The sequence below is a fragment of the Raphanus sativus genome, unplaced genomic scaffold (assembly GCF_000801105.2).
Source record: "Raphanus sativus cultivar WK10039 unplaced genomic scaffold, ASM80110v3 Scaffold2579, whole genome shotgun sequence".
NCBI lineage: Eukaryota > Viridiplantae > Streptophyta > Magnoliopsida > Brassicales > Brassicaceae > Raphanus > Raphanus sativus.
In genome coordinates, this window is record NW_026617887.1 from 1 (window position 1) to 14,917 (window position 14,917).

Here is a 14,917-nt window from a genome sequence, read left to right on the forward strand (position 1 = left end):
AAACTTACCTTTTTCATCAGAATAAATAACATAAACTAACCAAAAACCGGAATTGAACTGAAAACAATTTTTTTATCAGATATTAGTAGGTTCCTAGCATTATTATATTGACCTAACCGAAATCAAAAAATAGTCAGATGGTTCTTATATTTCTAAAAACATACCGCGGGATTGTCCAAGCGATCAAGCTCGTGGCCATCAGGTAAGCTCCCAGAGATATACTGCCAGCCAATGATGTCACATTCCAAATCAGCATCCAAAAGAGTATCCCAAAAATACTTCATCCCCCATTTCCACGGAAGAAGCAGAAACTTGACAGCAAAGCTCGAAACAATCACTCTTATCCTGTTATGCATCCACCCAGTAGCCCAAAGCTCCCTCATCCCCGCATCCACCAACGGATACCCAGTCCTCCCTTGACTCCACGCCTTGAACTTGCCCACGTCAGCATCCCATGGAAAGAAACGAAGATGACTCAACAAAGACTGCTCGTGAGTAAAAGGGAAGTTGAAACATATATACCGAGAGTACTCTCTCTGACCGATCCCTCTGAGGAAAAGATCAGCGCTCTCTTCTCCTTCCCCGTTCTTATCTCTCGCCCATATGATTTTCTTCATACGGACACACTGGAAAACGCGTCTGACGCTTACTTCCCCGAAGTGGAGATAGGGAGAGAGCATCGAGGTCGAGTTCCCGACGACTTTCTTGCTGTTTTTCGCGTAATCTATCAACTGTTTCTCGACGAACTCTGTTAGTGTTTTATCACCGTTGCTCCAACCTGGTGACCAAGCTCTGGTCAACAGCGCGTTGCTTGGTTTCTCCGCCTCGTTCTCTAGCCCTAGCTCTTCTATCGAACATGCCCACACCTCTTCGCCTGCGGACAGAGGCAACAAACGCCAAGGAGGAGGAAGCATAACGGATTCAACCGACATGTCTAAGCATTTCTTCCAGTAAGGAGCAAAACTCGTAAAAGGTTTGCCGTTTTCGGAGTTTATCTCCCAAGGCTCGTACAATAGATCTCCGTTGTAGCCTTGCACAGAGATCCCACGTTCCGCAAGTTTCTCCTTTACGTTGTGGTCCCTAACCAGCGAAACAGGATCTACAAACCAAAGGATATATATACGTAGCTTCGTTTAAAACTAAAGCTAACCAAATGAAACAGGAGATGAGTAGTTAGTGTACCGTAGAGGTGATTAAAGACGACTTTAGTGGCACCAGTGGCGCGGACACAGTCCAAGATAGAGGAAACCGTGTTATCGGTTTTGATAAAAGTGAGGTGGGAACCAAGAGCCTTCAAGGATTGATTCAAGTGAGCAAGAGATTGTTTCATCCACCATCTTGAAGCTCTTCCTGGATGAAACTGACCTTCTTCTTCGGGACACCAGATGAAAACAGGGAAGACTGATCCTTCGCGAGCAGCAGCTGCTAGCGCTGGGTTATCTTCGATCCTTAGGTCTCTTCTAAACCAAACTATAGTCTTTCTGTTCGTCGCCATAGACCAAATCAAGCTAAAGCTCCTCCACTCTCTGTCCAAATTCTGCCATAATTTCAGACCACAAGCTCATATACATGGGATATAGTTCCTCTATGTAGATAACAGAGAATGATTCAGCTTAAAAAGCTGTCAGAAAACAAAAGTTTAAGATCTACTCATCAAAGATAAGTCTTGGCCTAACCATGAAAGCATAATCAAAGAACAATCTAGGAACTCTTACCTTGCAAGAGAATATGTGGACAACTCTATCCACACGACAAAAGTAGTAGACAACTTTATCCACAACAACTGGTGGCGTTCCAATATTATTGGATCTTTCTTTTTTTAACCGAAATCTAATTATTCATTTGCCCATCTAAGATTTTCTTGTGATCATTAAGATATTTTCAAGGGATCGAATTTTGCTCTAAAGATTTTTAGTGGGCTAAAGTGCCGACAGTGGTTCTCATCTTCATTTACACGTTGGGCTCATTAATATGATTTTAATTTTTAATTTATTGGGCCAACGAGAAATAGAACATAGTCTGATTCGGGAAGATTGGATTATGTATGTCAGAGACTTGCTAAATAAAAGCAGGCCTTTTGATGCAAAACCAGACGTTCCTTCTTGCAACACAACGCCGTTACACATAACTGCACAAATTCAGCATCAGTTTTGGGCTACTGACTAAGACCAAAACTAATCGAGCAGATGATGTTATCAACTTTTAAATTTTTTATTATGGATAAAACCAAACAAGACACATGAAACAGAGTAAACGATATCCTGGTTTAGAAACAGACCAGGGACAATGCTCAATAGGAAGACAAACCAACAAAGAGGTTATAAAACAGTGTTTGGAGATCTTATTCAGACACAGCCGTAAAAGCTATGATGATCTCACACCTGATAGCTGAAAAATGGCTACAGAAGAAGAGCATTGGTTGTTTAAGAGAGGCATGAGTAGGCCAAGTCCTTCTCTTCCTTCAGCTCCTCTGCTGTCAAATCCATCTTCTTCCTTGACATTTCATCGATCGGAAGCCCTAATCAACCAAATTCAATTTAGCACGAGCACAGTACAGAAAGTCAGAATTAAGTTTTTGAGTTGTAAAAGCTTGTCTCTTTACCTTGGACAATACTCCACTCTCCATTGCGGCAAGTGACAGGGAAGGAGTAGATAAGTCCAGCTGGAACGTCGTAAGAGCCATCGGAGTATACTCCCATTGAAACAAATGTACCCTGAGAAATTGAACAAAAGAAAGAACTCATATTAGAACAACGATCAACAGCTTATTAAAACCACACACTGCAAATAATGGGAAGAGTATTATTATGAACCTCTGGAGTTCCAAGGACCCAATCACGGATGTGGTCACAAGCAGAGCTAGCAGCAGAAAGTGCACTTGACAACTTCCTCGCCTTGATGATTGCAGCTCCACGCTGTTGAACGGTGGTGATGAATTCTCCATTCAAGTATTCATCGTTCTTCACGAGCTCACGGACTGACTTCTCTCCAGCCGATGTCTGCACCTTAGCATGGTTGACGTCTGGGTACTGTGATGACGAGTGGTTTCCCCAGATGATCACGTTCTTAACATCAGACACGGGCACGCTCAACCTCTCGGAGATCTGACCCAAGGCCCTGTTGTGGTCAAGCCTTGTCAAACAACTGATGTTCTTTTCAGGGATGGATGGTGCAAATTCCTTCAGGATCAATGCATTGGTGTTTGCAGGGTTTGCAACAACAAGAACCTGAAAAAAAAAACGAAAGAAAATGTCTTGAGGAAGAGTCTCACAAACTAGAACCCAATTGAGAATATAAAGCATTTGTTACACTTCAATGAACAAGAAAAAACTAGCTGAAGTGGCTAAAAAGAAAGAAACTGATTAAAAAGACAAGCAGATCTTATTTACCTTGCAGTTTGGAGCGGCATGCTTCTCCAAAGCAGTAGCCTGAGACTTGTAAATGGAGACATTCTTGGTCATCACATCCTTCCTCTCCATACCTTCTTTCCTCGGGAAACCACCAACCATAACAGCAACGTTGACTCCCGTGCATCCCTCAACGGCATCAGTTGTAGCAACAACACCTGATTATAAAAAAATAAAAAATAATCTCTCTCACTCGAGCACAAACAAACAACACATGGCACGGATTGCATATAATTCACATCAATGAAAAATGAAACAACCTTTGAGAAGAGGGAAAGCAGCATCGATCAACTCCATCTTGACACCGTTGAGTGCTTCAGCAGCAGGAGGAATATCCAACATGTGAAGGATCACAGGCTGGTCAGCACCAAGCATGATTCCCCTCGCAATCATTGGGACAAGAGCGTATCCAATTTGTCCTGTGCCAAAAATCACAACACGTTTCATTCACCAACTATAATAAACTAATATTCAATCCATAAAATATAAGCTTCCAAATCAGAGTTAAACCAAAACCGTTTTCAATCCATAAAATAATAAGATAACCAATTTTAGTAAACGAACAAGTAATGAATATGCTATGAATAATAAATAAATAAATAAATAAAAATTAAAGTTGACTTCAGCGTAGTGGTAACACGTCAGTTTCTAGATCAAACCTCTACAGTTTTAACTGATTATTTCATAAAGCATGATCAGACTATAAGGATCGAATCAGATCTCGTTCTACCACCTCAACGAAACTAGAATCATCGATCTAGAAAGCATTCGTACGGCGTTAGCAAAGACTAGACAGAGATCTGCGTACTACAGTAAGCAAGAGGTCAAAAAATCAAAAGATCTGAAGAAACATGAAGAAGATACCTGCAGCACCGGTAACGAGAACACGAACTGGTTCCTTCGCCATCGGATCTAGATCGTCGATTATCGCCGGGGAAATGGATCGGTATTTGAGATTTCGGAGAGGGGTTGTTAACCTTTGGGAGCTCACTACGGTCTCTATTTATCGGAGATATCGAAGAGCTGTGTCATGCCACTTATCTCCAAGGAATAAATAAATAATAATCTCAAATTTAAATTAGGAAAAAGATCCGTAGATAATAATACAATATAATGTCCAATGGGCTAAGTAAGGCCCATATATTCGAGCCCATACTTTTCACAGTAGATATGGCGGATAAGGCTAGAGAGAGAGAGAGAGAGCCACGTCCAAGTCTCTCCCATTCTCAGCCATGGCGTCATCTTACGTCACCTTCTCAACGGTCACTCCGGCGATCACCGGGAAGAACAGTGTTTCCGACATTCGAGGCTTCTCTCAATCCTCCTTCACACGCCGCCGTGTGACTCCATTTCGGAATGCTCGGAGGAGGAGAATATTCAGAACTTCGGTTTTGGCGAAAGCGTCGACTGAGAAGACGATGGAGTACAGGAAGTTAGGGGATTCGGAGCTCAATATCAGCGAGATTACTATGGGCACTGTAAGGATAAGATTCGTCTCCTTCGCTATTGCTATCAGGATTAAGAACTGGTGTTGTAGTAGCTTAAGCGATTGAAAGTGATTTGACTTGTGTGATCAGAACTTATGCATTGGATTAATTAATCATGCTTTCTGGTTCGTGTTTGAATTTCGTTTCAGATGACGTTTGGGGAGCAGAATACTGAGAAAGAATCTCATGAGATGCTGAGTTATGCAGCTGAGCATGGCATCAACTGCATTGACACTGCTGAAGCCGTGAGTTTTTTTTCTCTTCTTGTTTGTGCATCACTCATGCATTGAGATATAGGGAAGTTTTTTTGTGTTTGTGGATAAGGTCTGTATGGCTAGTGAGCTCTGGCTTTGTAAATAGTGCAACTTTTGATTAAGGTTTTCAACTATTTGGCATTAGAAACAGATGTACATATGTTGTTCTCGCATCTGATTACTCGCGTGACTGGTTAGTGATTTATCAGTTAATTATTGATTTGTTTTTTTCTCAGTATCCTGTCCCGATGAAGAAGGAGACCCAAGGGAAAACTGATCTTTATATCAGTAGCTGGTTGAAGTCTCAGAGCCGTGACAAGGCATCACCAATCTTTCATGCTTTGGATGCATATTGTTTCTGCTTGTGGATTCTATTGATAGATAAGGAACCAATCTGACAATGCTTTGTCAATGCTATATAATCTTCTTTTTCTGTGTACAGATTGTTTTGGCAACTAAATTATGTGGGTACTCAGAAAGATCAGCATACCTGCGGGAGAATGCGGAGGTTACGCGTGTAGATGCAGCTAATATCAAAGAAAGCGTCGAGAAAAGTCTCCAACGCCTTGGCACTGACTACATTGATTTGCTTCAGATACACTGGTAACAGAGTCTTGCTACATCTTGTGTGCAAATTAGTGTTCCGTTCTCATATGCTATTTCTTTATTCATCATTGAGTGTGGCAGAGTATCATGATGCTGATGTTTTTTTTTTCAGTTCAGGCCAGATCGGTATGTACCACTCTTTGGTGATAACTACTATGATCCATCAAAATGGAGAAGTAGTGTGCCATTTGTGGAGCAGCTAAGAGCGTTCCAGGATCTCATTAACGAAGGGAAGGTAGTACGAATCCTTAGCCGTCAGATACATTGAGTTGGTTTTCTTTTCAACAACACTACATATATAACAAACTTAAAACACCTTCTCTGCTATAAATCTCGTAACAGAATCTTGAACGTTTAAACTCTGTAACAGGTTCGCTACATCGGTGTCTCAAATGAAACTTCATATGGAGTGATGGAGTTTGTTCACACAGCAAAACTAGAAGGACTACCAAAGATTGTGAGCATCCAGAATGGTTACAGCTTGCTAGCTCGGACCCGTTTTGAAGGTAGTCTCTCTAGAAACATATAAAGCAGTGAAATACCATCTGGTCTTACGTGACCTGATGAGCATGTCCTTAGTTCTAATGTTCTTCTTGTGTTATAATCACAGTTGATCTGGTAGAAGTATGCCATCCAAAAAATTGCAATGTCGGCTTGCTTGCATATTCCCCTCTTGGTGGCGGCTCCTTGTCTGGGAAATACTTGGTTACAGACCCAGAAGCTACGAAGAACGCAAGGCTGAATCTTTTCCCTGGATTCATGGAGCGTTACAAAGGATCCCTAGCCAAGGTCTGTTCTTGATCCAACCATGCTTAAGAAAACATCGTTATATTTGTAAACCAACGTCGTGAAAGTTCTTGACGTCAGTTTGATTCTTCTTCCGGTCTTAGGAAGCAACGATTCAATACATTGAGGTGGCGAAGAAGCACGGTTTAACTCCGGTGGAGCTAGCTCTGGGGTTTGTACGTGACAGGCCTTTTGTGACGAGCACGATCATCGGAGCTACGTCAATGGAACAGCTTAAAGAAGACATTGATGCTTATCTGATGACGGAAGGGCCGTTGTCGCCAGAGGTCATGGCTGATATTGAAGCCGTGTTCAGAAGGTACAAAGACCCTTCTTTCTTTTGAGGAACAAAAGTTTCTTCTCTATATGAGTTACTGACCTCACGTGAACGTTCTTTTTTCTTCTCCATGCTTTTAATATTGTTTGTATGATAATTAAGAACCATTTGAAAGAAAACTGTGAAAATGTTAAAAAGAAAAAAAAAATCTCAAGTTTTTTGTTTCCATGGTTTGATTAGTAATCCTAGAGAGTTAGGTGATTGATAAATGTCATGTGGAATTATGAGATCAGTTCATGGGCTGATGGTCGGATCTGGATCTCTTCATCTCAGTCAAAGCCAGATCCGTATAGCCAGCTTCAGATTTGGCAATGGTAACTATATAATAGTGTTATTTATTTTTAAAGCTAATCAAATAGTAATAAATCGTAGAATAACATGAGTTAAATGGCGCGACTGAATAAACCACCAATCGTCAATCAATTTTGCAGTCGGTAGTCAGTAGTGACCGACACAATGTATAAACGCGTTACACGGAATTACATATGTTCCGATCCGTGTGAATGGACGTAGGACAGTGACTTGTCCAATAAGCAACTGGTTTTGTTTTTCTACTTGTCCAGTCACTGTTGTCATAAATAAAAACAGTTGTTAATTCCATTACCAAAGAAAAGTCCCAAAACTACAATGAAATTTGCAAGAATTAATTCAAAAAAAAATATTATAGACTAGGGGTTTGCCCGGGCTACGCCCGGGATTTTGTTATATTTTTTACTTTTTATTTATATAATATATAGAAATTGGTTTAAAAATAAGTTAATATAAAAATTTAAAAATTTTTATGAAGTGTTTTCTGCTTAATAAAATTCAAATGTTAGAACTTTAGTTTGTTGTGTGTTTTATAATATAATTTTTTTATTTTTTAACTTTTTATTTTAAATTATGAGATAATGGTATGAGTTAGAAATTAATTCTACGTATACAATCTTGTGGAGAGCACCCTGTATAAACCAATTTTCTACTTGGTTTATATCGATATAAATATATTGGTCTACCAAAATTTATGTAGCATTCAATCTTGGTTTGATATAAATATTAATCTTTTTATCAGTTGGACCTAAAAACATTTCCTAGCTAGATTATTAATGACTGGTAATTAGTTGAGTAAAATTGTGAAAATAATTTTGGTAGAACCATGTGCGGAACTGAATTTATAATGTCTGTTAATAAGGGCATAATATAAGTTTGGTAGAACCATGTGATTTTAGACTTATATAACTTAGTTTTGTTGTTTTTGCTTAACGACTTAGTTTTGTTGTTTCTATCATTAATACACACTTTTTAATTTGTCTGTAGTATTAGCAGATGGTGGATCTGATTTCTTTGTTGTTTCAATGTTATATTATTGTTGCTTCCATATTCTTTAGCGTCACCAAAATACACGGAAGCCTTGTATGCATCATGCTCTTCCTCATTTGCAGATAAATTCCAATATCAATGAAATGGTGAATATTTTTTCTCTCCCCCCCCTCCTTTTTTTTTTTTTTTTGATATCTCTGGTGTCTGGGCAGCCACTTTCCCAAATATCCCCCGAAGGGGTCCAGCGCCCCAACAGTAAGGATGTTAAATCGCTGTGGCCGGGTTTCGAAGCTGGGTGGCGGGCACCTCAGCCGAGGTTCCATTACCACCAGGCTACGAAGCCCGGTTTTAAGTTGAGAAAAATCTAGTTTGCTTTTGAATCCGTGCAACTATTCGAACGTTGGTCGCCAAAGCACTGACCCATAATAACCCCCCCCCTCCTTTTAATAAACATACTCTCCTTTTTCTTTGTTCCCTGCAAATCATATTTCGTTCTCGTCTTTCAAACTTGTTCTGTGACTTTTTAGCAAAAAAAGAAAAACTTGTTCTGTGACCAGAGAATGAAATATCATCAGACTTGCATTCTACGATGGCAAGACTGTGGAGCCCACCAAACTGTCCAAGTGTTACATTCCTTCTATAACCAAGTCTTCCATGATCCCCTCTACCAAACTGATCACCCAAATAGCCATGGTAAAATGACTTTTCTTATGAAGTAAAACCTTAAAGCAGGTTTCTTGGGTTTCAAGGGAGCAACCGAAAAGATTTTGTTCTCTTGTCAAAGCAACGGTATGTGTTCAGAAGCAAGAAACATATTTGTAAAAAGATTATTGATCATTAAAGTTTAGTGCATCTTTAAATGAATGAAATCCTCTTTTAGAGATTCAAGATAATTAAAGTTTAAGGCTTTACAACCTGAATGATATCTTCGTCAGGGATAAGATTAACTTTCTGTGGAACTATTTTGCTGATCTTGTCATTGTCACCTAACCCGAGTCTACCCGAGTCTTTCGTGTTCTCCTCTTCTTCAACCATCCACCTAAAAATTAGAAGGCCAAACAAATAATTATTCTTGATGAAAAGGAGGATCCAGCACATGGCGAGAAAATAAACTTTGAGAACTCGTTTTAATATCTCTCCTTGAGCAGTTAAAGCGGTTGAATGCAAGCCACCGGTATCAATATCAACTAAACATGAATTTAGAGAGATATAAGTTGTAGATCAAGTATCTAAAGGCGGTGGTACCCTTTGACAACAGAGTCCCCTTTTTAAGGTTTTAAATGAGCAGTAAATGAATCAATAAAAGAAAGAGAAAGAAACAAACCCAAGTGAGATCATTGAGGCCTCGGACTGGGACAGGATGAGGGGTTGTGCCAAGAGCCTCTCCATCTTCTTCAAGAGCCACATTACAAAATGCTTCAACAGAAAATTTCAGGACCTTGACACTGGAACAAATATTTGTTTTCTACAGTAAAGAGTAAAACAAAATCGAACATTTAATTTTAATCTATACATGTCATGGAGAAGTCACGGATGACCCCAACTCCACATATAACTTTCGCGTGTCAAACTATAGAGTGAGTACCATCTGCAACAACCTATTAAGAAGATAAAACCTCAGATGAAATTATATTTTGTGGCAATGCAGAGAGGTTTAGAAAACGTGGTACTTACCTGTCGGACAATAAGTTACGGGGTAAAACGCTTAAGGGATCACAATATCTCTTTGCAGAGGACCCGTCTCTTCTTTTAGAGGCTCTTCACGGCACTATCCATATTCACTCTCACCTGCGTATATTTCCATAATCATTTAATAATATGACTTGACTCCCTAAACAAAACAGATAAAGACCCCAGAAATAACATGAAAACGTACTGACGCATATGCTCAGACTTGATGATCAAAAGCTAAACAACGGTTAGGTAAGATGAACCCATGTATGACAGTACCCTGTCGTAGAATGATATTAGTATCTGGAATCGAATCTTTAGTAGGCAAATAATCGTTTGAAAAATTCAGTTTCAAACCTGTTCATCGATCAGAATCAATTCTAACCCAATTAGAATGCCTCATACTCATTCGGCTGTGTTCCTTGCTTCCGAAAATGGATTAACCTGAAGCGCAGCTCCGCCTCCCCAAGCCAAGACAGACGTAGTTTAATAATTGAGTGATGTGAGACTTCAACTGTCGATCGGGATAAATGTATATGTAAGGTGAGCGACTGAGAGAGTCGCAACAGTTGCATGGCTTTATGTATCTTAGAAATGGGATGCTCATGTTACAAAGGTTTACCGAAGGAGGTTGAAACGGTTGGGTTACTACGATGAGGATGAGGAAGATGGAGAGGAGGATGAGCGGCGTTGACTGAAGAAGATTCTGTTTACATCATATTTGGGCCAAAACGTGGACTTCTATGCACATGAAGTAAGAATTTTGAAAGGGCCAGTTGTCTTAAGAAAGCCTTATACGATTAATGGTCTCAGGTGCGAGAAAGAATAAAAACATGTCGACGTGGCAGGCTGAGAGAGAGACAAGGTGACGTGGCAGCGGGAAATGGCAGATTTCTCAACTTTATTATTATAGATGTGGGTTGTTGTTAGTGTTACTAATTAATGATGAAAATTAAAAACGCATTATGTCGAATCCACTCGCAGAGATATCAATTGATTAAAGTAAAAATAATTAAAGAACTGTCCAAATGTATTTATTTTTATTATACCCGAGAAAAAATAAAATAAAAAGGAATTACAGCAAGTCGACAGGAAGGACAGAGATGGAGACCTTTTAAGCTTTACAACGAGACTCCGAGAGAGCAACTGCACTTTTATCTCCCAAACCAAAAATAGGATAAAAACACTGAGCCAGTGAAAAAAGGCATCATTCCTGTTAGATCTGAATCTGATATTGTTATTTTCTTTTTATATTTATCGTCACCCTTCTCTTTAAGCTAAAGCTTAAAGAATAACTTCACTCACTCCCATTCTCGGATCCCTGCTCTACCAGTGGCACGGCTCGACTTCTTCTTCTTCTGTGAGTTTTCTTGTCGAGATTTGATTTTGATAATCTGTGTTTCCCTTTTTTTGAGCTATTGAGGTTTAGCCTTCAGTAGTCTCATTCTCAGTGTGTTAATGTTTCTTTTTCTTTTTAATTCTATTCAATGAATGTTTCAGCTTTCCCGGTAAAATTGATAACTTTCATTAAAAGCTTTCCCGATTAAAATGGAAAGGCTGGCCAGATCTACTAGTTCAGTTTAGTTCTAAGAACATTTAATCTTTTGTCTGAAAAAAAAGAAAAAAAACTTGTCGGTCGGTGGCCATTATTTTTCCTTCAAAATTAAACAGTTGCTTGGATCCCACTTAACTTTATGTTCTGAAATAACGATGCTAGTGTGTGGTTTCTGACCCAATTAACACGGATCTGAATCTTCAAAAGTCCGTGTTTTTATTCCTTACTTTATTTCATAGCTTTGAAAATTTGTTGCCAGTGACTACCCACCAAACTTAATACTTAAATTAATTTTTCACTGTTTGTTCTCTTCTTTATTTATGCAGAGAAACTCACATAGATAGAGAGAGAGTAGAGAGCCTTTTGCTTCTTTGGTTTTTGTGAGGAAACTGTGTGTTTAGATGATGAGAGGGAGATCTGATGGAGGCCAAAAGAAGCGGCTAATTGCTTCGGTCTGCATCCTAGCTCTATTCCTCTGTTTCTTGTACATGTACTATGGTTCCTCTAACCAAGGTGCATCAGCATTGGAATACGGAAGATCATTGAGAAAACTCGGAACTTCTTATTTGGGCGGAGATGATGATAATGATAACAAACAAGACGGATCTGTGACCAGTGAAGAAGACAGTCTAGTTGTAGCCAAAAGCTTCCCTGTAAGTTTTGCTTTTATCCAAATCTCAAAAGTTTATGTTAATCTCTGAGCTTAACGTTTTGATATATTATTATTTTTTAAGGTGTGTGATGATCGGCACTCGGAGATCATCCCTTGCTTAGACAGGAACTTCATCTACCAGATGAGGTTGAAGCTGGATCTGTCTCTCATGGAACATTACGAACGTCATTGTCCTCCTCCCGAGAGAAAGTTCAACTGTTTGATTCCTCCTCCATCTGGATACAAGGTTCCTATTAAGTGGCCTAAGAGCAGAGATGAAGTGTGGCAAGCGAACATACCTCACAATCACCTCGCTAAAGAGAAGTCTGATCAGAACTGGATGGTTGTCAAAGGAGATAAAATCAATTTTCCAGGTGGTGGGACTCATTTCCATTATGGAGCTGATAAGTACATTGCTTCCATCGCTAATGTAAGCGTCTTTTCTTAAACTTTTCATTAGTGATAATATGAAATGTATACAAATCGGTTATAACCGAAATAATTTTCTTAAAATCTGATTTATGCGATTCAAATCGGTTTAAATTAGTCTAAATCGATTTAGATTTAATCAAATGATAATGTTAGTATACATCTCTAAATTTTGTATTATTTTTTTTGTATGTCTTATTTTTATAGTTCATCAAAATAATTTTATAATTAGATTTTAAAAAAGAACAACTACAATATCTTATGTGACTCTAATGGCTTCTTGTGACTTGCAGATGCTTAACTTCTCCAACGATGTACTAAACGACGAAGGGAGGTTAAGAACGGTTCTTGACGTTGGATGCGGAGTCGCCAGTTTCGGAGCTTACCTCCTCTCCTCTGATATAATCGCAATGTCCCTAGCTCCCAACGACGTTCACCAGAACCAAATCCAGTTTGCGTTAGAGAGAGGCATCCCTGCTTACCTCGGCGTCTTAGGCACCAAGAGGCTTCCATACCCGAGCAGATCGTTCGAGCTAGCTCACTGCTCTCGGTGCAGGATCGACTGGCTTCAGAGAGACGGCATCCTTCTCCTCGAGCTCGACCGTGTGCTGAGACCTGGAGGCTACTTCGCTTATTCTTCCCCTGAGGCTTACGCGCAAGACGAAGAGGATTTGAGGATTTGGAAGGAGATGAGCGCTCTTGTTGAGAGAATGTGCTGGATAATCGCTGCTAAGAGAAACCAAACTGTTGTTTGGCAGAAACCGTTGAGTAATGACTGTTACTTGGAGAGAGAGCCTGGGACGCAGCCTCCTCTTTGTCGCTCGGATGCTGATCCTGATGCGGTCTATGGTGTGTCGATGGAGGCTTGCATCACTCCTTACTCCAAGCGTAAGTATGCTTAGCATTTAGTTTTATCAAGGCATGCGGTTTCGGTTTAGTTTGGTTCGGTTTGGTTAATACGGTTTTTGGTTAGTTTTATTCAATATAGACTTTATTGAATTAATCTGAAATAAAGTTTGGCTTGGTATACGGGTTAGTTCGGTTTTTCCGTCAGTTCGATTCAAAATAAATTTTACTAAATTAATCTGAAAGGTTCGGTATACAGTTAGTTCGCTTTTTGAAAATCCAACCAAAGTTTTTGATTCGATTTGGTTTGGTTCGGTTCGGTTTAAAATCCCATGTGTACTTTTACAGTTGGTTTCTGTTAGTAACTAGTCGTTGGGTTCTGTTTTTGTTTTGTGAATACAGACGACCATAAGACCAAGGGAAGTGGTTTAGCTCCATGGCCAGCTAGGATGACTTCTCCTCCTCCCCGTCTGGCGGACTTTGGTTATTCAACCCATACGTTTGAGAAAGACACGGTACTACTACAACCACCAGTCAATCTTGATATAGATTCTTATAGAAGCAAAGAAACTAAAACCATATTGTTTTTTGTATGTGCTTTGTTTTGTTTGCAGGAACTTTGGAAACAGCAAGTGGACAGTTACTGGAACCTAATGTCGTCAAAAGTTAAAGCAAACACAGTGAGGAACATAATGGACATGAAAGCACACATGGGTTCTTTCGCAGCTGCTCTCAAAGACAAAGACGTGTGGGTTATGAACGTTGTCTCTCCCGACGGTCCCAACACTCTTAAACTCATCTACGACCGCGGTTTAATCGGAACTAATCATAACTGGTAAAAAAAAATACTCTGCAAACGTTTATTTTTAAAACAATAATTGTTCACATTTTTTTCACCATTCCTTTATTTTTTTGTGTGTAGGTGTGAGGCTTTCTCTACATACCCGAGAACATACGATCTCTTGCACGCGTGGACTGTTTTCTCAGACATTAAAAGCAAAGGATGCAGCGCAGAGGATCTGTTGATTGAGATGGATAGGATTCTTAGACCCACGGGGTTTGTCATCATCAGAGATAAGGAGAGCGTTGTTGAATCGATCAAGAAGTATATGAAAGCTTTGCATTGGGAGGTTGTGGCGTCGGAGAAAGTAACCGCAGGTTCGGAGCTTGACCAGGAGAGCGAAGATGGTGAGAGCAATGTCGTTTTTATCGTCCAGAAGAAACTGTGGCTCACCAGTGAAAGCCTTAGGGACACTGAGTAATCACAAAATCAGAAGTGAAGAGGAAATAAAAAAGAAAGAAATTGTTTTATTCCCACATGTTTTTATGTAGTTTTTATTTCGATTTGTAACACATAAGCAATATTATATAATTAATTATTGAAATTAATCATTACTTTATTGTTTCAAAATGATTAATATTTTTAACAGCATTTTTCATTTTAATGTATTTTATTAAATAAAATAATGGTAAATTATAAAATTTAAAGAAATTAGTTGTATATTAATTTTTTAATCTGATTGGAAAATTATGAGAAATTTAATTATAAAATAAATATATTTATAATTAAAATCTAATATATACAAAA

The 14,917-nt window shown here is 39.2% G+C and overlaps 4 protein-coding genes and 1 long non-coding RNA gene across 8 annotated transcripts; 2 read left to right on the plus strand and 3 right to left on the minus strand.

Annotated features, from left to right (window-relative positions):
* Positions 1-134: 134 nt before the first annotated feature.
* On the minus strand, positions 135-1,871 carry LOC130494470 (cryptochrome-2-like). 3 transcript variants are annotated; one of them, XM_057000392.1, is made up of 3 exons: positions 1,716-1,871; positions 1,183-1,537; positions 135-1,099 (listed from the first exon to the last, which is right to left on the minus strand). In XM_057000392.1, exons 2-3 carry the CDS (start codon positions 1,493-1,495, stop codon positions 153-155), a joined length of 1,260 nt encoding a protein of 419 aa, XP_056856372.1. In that variant the 5' UTR covers positions 1,496-1,537; positions 1,716-1,871; the 3' UTR covers positions 135-152. The 3 variants fall into 3 exon arrangements, with proteins under 3 accessions (XP_056856372.1, XP_056856373.1, XP_056856371.1); XM_057000393.1 differs by having other exon boundaries at positions 1,183-1,526; positions 1,716-1,859; XM_057000391.1 differs by lacking the exon at positions 1,716-1,871 and having other exon boundaries at positions 1,183-1,709.
* A 319-nt stretch (positions 1,872-2,190) lies between these two features.
* Positions 2,191-4,434, minus strand: LOC130505786 (malate dehydrogenase 1, cytoplasmic-like). Its single transcript, XM_057000394.1, has 6 exons — positions 4,272-4,434; positions 3,668-3,826; positions 3,390-3,565; positions 2,814-3,227; positions 2,603-2,714; positions 2,191-2,518 (listed from the first exon to the last, which is right to left on the minus strand). Exons 1-6 carry the CDS (start codon positions 4,312-4,314, stop codon positions 2,424-2,426), a joined length of 999 nt encoding a protein of 332 aa, XP_056856374.1. The 5' UTR covers positions 4,315-4,434; the 3' UTR covers positions 2,191-2,423.
* A 157-nt stretch (positions 4,435-4,591) lies between these two features.
* Positions 4,592-7,045, plus strand: LOC108858744 (uncharacterized). Its single transcript, XM_018632626.2, has 8 exons — positions 4,592-4,885; positions 5,044-5,139; positions 5,385-5,468; positions 5,591-5,751; positions 5,872-5,989; positions 6,125-6,260; positions 6,365-6,543; positions 6,645-7,045. The coding sequence occupies exons 1-8, from the start codon at positions 4,640-4,642 to the stop codon at positions 6,882-6,884; spliced, it is 1,260 nt and encodes a 419-aa protein (XP_018488128.1). The 5' UTR covers positions 4,592-4,639; the 3' UTR covers positions 6,885-7,045.
* A 1,944-nt stretch (positions 7,046-8,989) lies between these two features.
* On the minus strand, positions 8,990-10,722 carry LOC130505785 (uncharacterized). 2 transcript variants are annotated; one of them, XR_008941803.1, is made up of 6 exons: positions 10,205-10,722; positions 10,053-10,127; positions 9,851-9,964; positions 9,690-9,774; positions 9,501-9,592; positions 8,990-9,215 (listed from the first exon to the last, which is right to left on the minus strand). It is a non-coding gene; the product is annotated as an uncharacterized LOC130505785 (long non-coding RNA). The 2 variants fall into 2 exon arrangements; XR_008941802.1 differs by having other exon boundaries at positions 9,501-9,774.
* A 266-nt stretch (positions 10,723-10,988) lies between these two features.
* Positions 10,989-14,761, plus strand: LOC108809914 (probable methyltransferase PMT8). Its single transcript, XM_018582052.2, has 7 exons — positions 10,989-11,207; positions 11,729-12,055; positions 12,137-12,484; positions 12,777-13,371; positions 13,732-13,844; positions 13,944-14,164; positions 14,252-14,761. Exons 2-7 carry the CDS (start codon positions 11,804-11,806, stop codon positions 14,589-14,591), a joined length of 1,869 nt encoding a protein of 622 aa, XP_018437554.2. The 5' UTR covers positions 10,989-11,207; positions 11,729-11,803; the 3' UTR covers positions 14,592-14,761.
* The last annotated feature ends 156 nt before the right edge of the window (positions 14,762-14,917 follow it).

Excerpts from the sequence above, each read along its gene's own strand:
- LOC130494470 (XM_057000392.1), bottom strand. The coding sequence starts at position 1,495 with ATGGCGACGAACAGAAAGACTATAGTTTGGTTTAGAAGAGACCTAAGG. Across the intron at positions 1,100-1,182 it reads CGTCTTTAATCACCTCTACG|ATCCTGTTTCGCTGGTTAGG; the intron begins GTACACTAACTA and ends TTTGGTTTGTAG.
- LOC130505786 (XM_057000394.1), bottom strand. The coding sequence starts at position 4,314 with ATGGCGAAGGAACCAGTTCGTGTTCTCGTTACCGGTGCTGCAG. Across the intron at positions 3,566-3,667 it reads TGCTTTCCCTCTTCTCAAAG|GTGTTGTTGCTACAACTGAT; the intron begins GTTGTTTCATTT and ends TTTTATAATCAG. Across the intron at positions 3,228-3,389 it reads ATGCCGCTCCAAACTGCAAG|GTTCTTGTTGTTGCAAACCC; the intron begins GTAAATAAGATC and ends TTTTTTTTTCAG.
- LOC108858744 (XM_018632626.2), top strand. The coding sequence starts at position 4,640 with ATGGCGTCATCTTACGTCACCTTCTCAACGGTCACTCCGGCGATCACC. Across the intron at positions 5,990-6,124 it reads ATCTCATTAACGAAGGGAAG|GTTCGCTACATCGGTGTCTC; the intron begins GTAGTACGAATC and ends ACTCTGTAACAG. Across the intron at positions 6,261-6,364 it reads AGCTCGGACCCGTTTTGAAG|TTGATCTGGTAGAAGTATGC; the intron begins GTAGTCTCTCTA and ends TTATAATCACAG.
- LOC108809914 (XM_018582052.2), top strand. The coding sequence starts at position 11,804 with ATGATGAGAGGGAGATCTGATGGAGGCCAAAAGAAGCGGCTAATTGCT. Across the intron at positions 13,372-13,731 it reads CATCACTCCTTACTCCAAGC|ACGACCATAAGACCAAGGGA; the intron begins GTAAGTATGCTT and ends TTGTGAATACAG. Across the intron at positions 14,165-14,251 it reads ATCGGAACTAATCATAACTG|GTGTGAGGCTTTCTCTACAT; the intron begins GTAAAAAAAAAT and ends TTTTGTGTGTAG.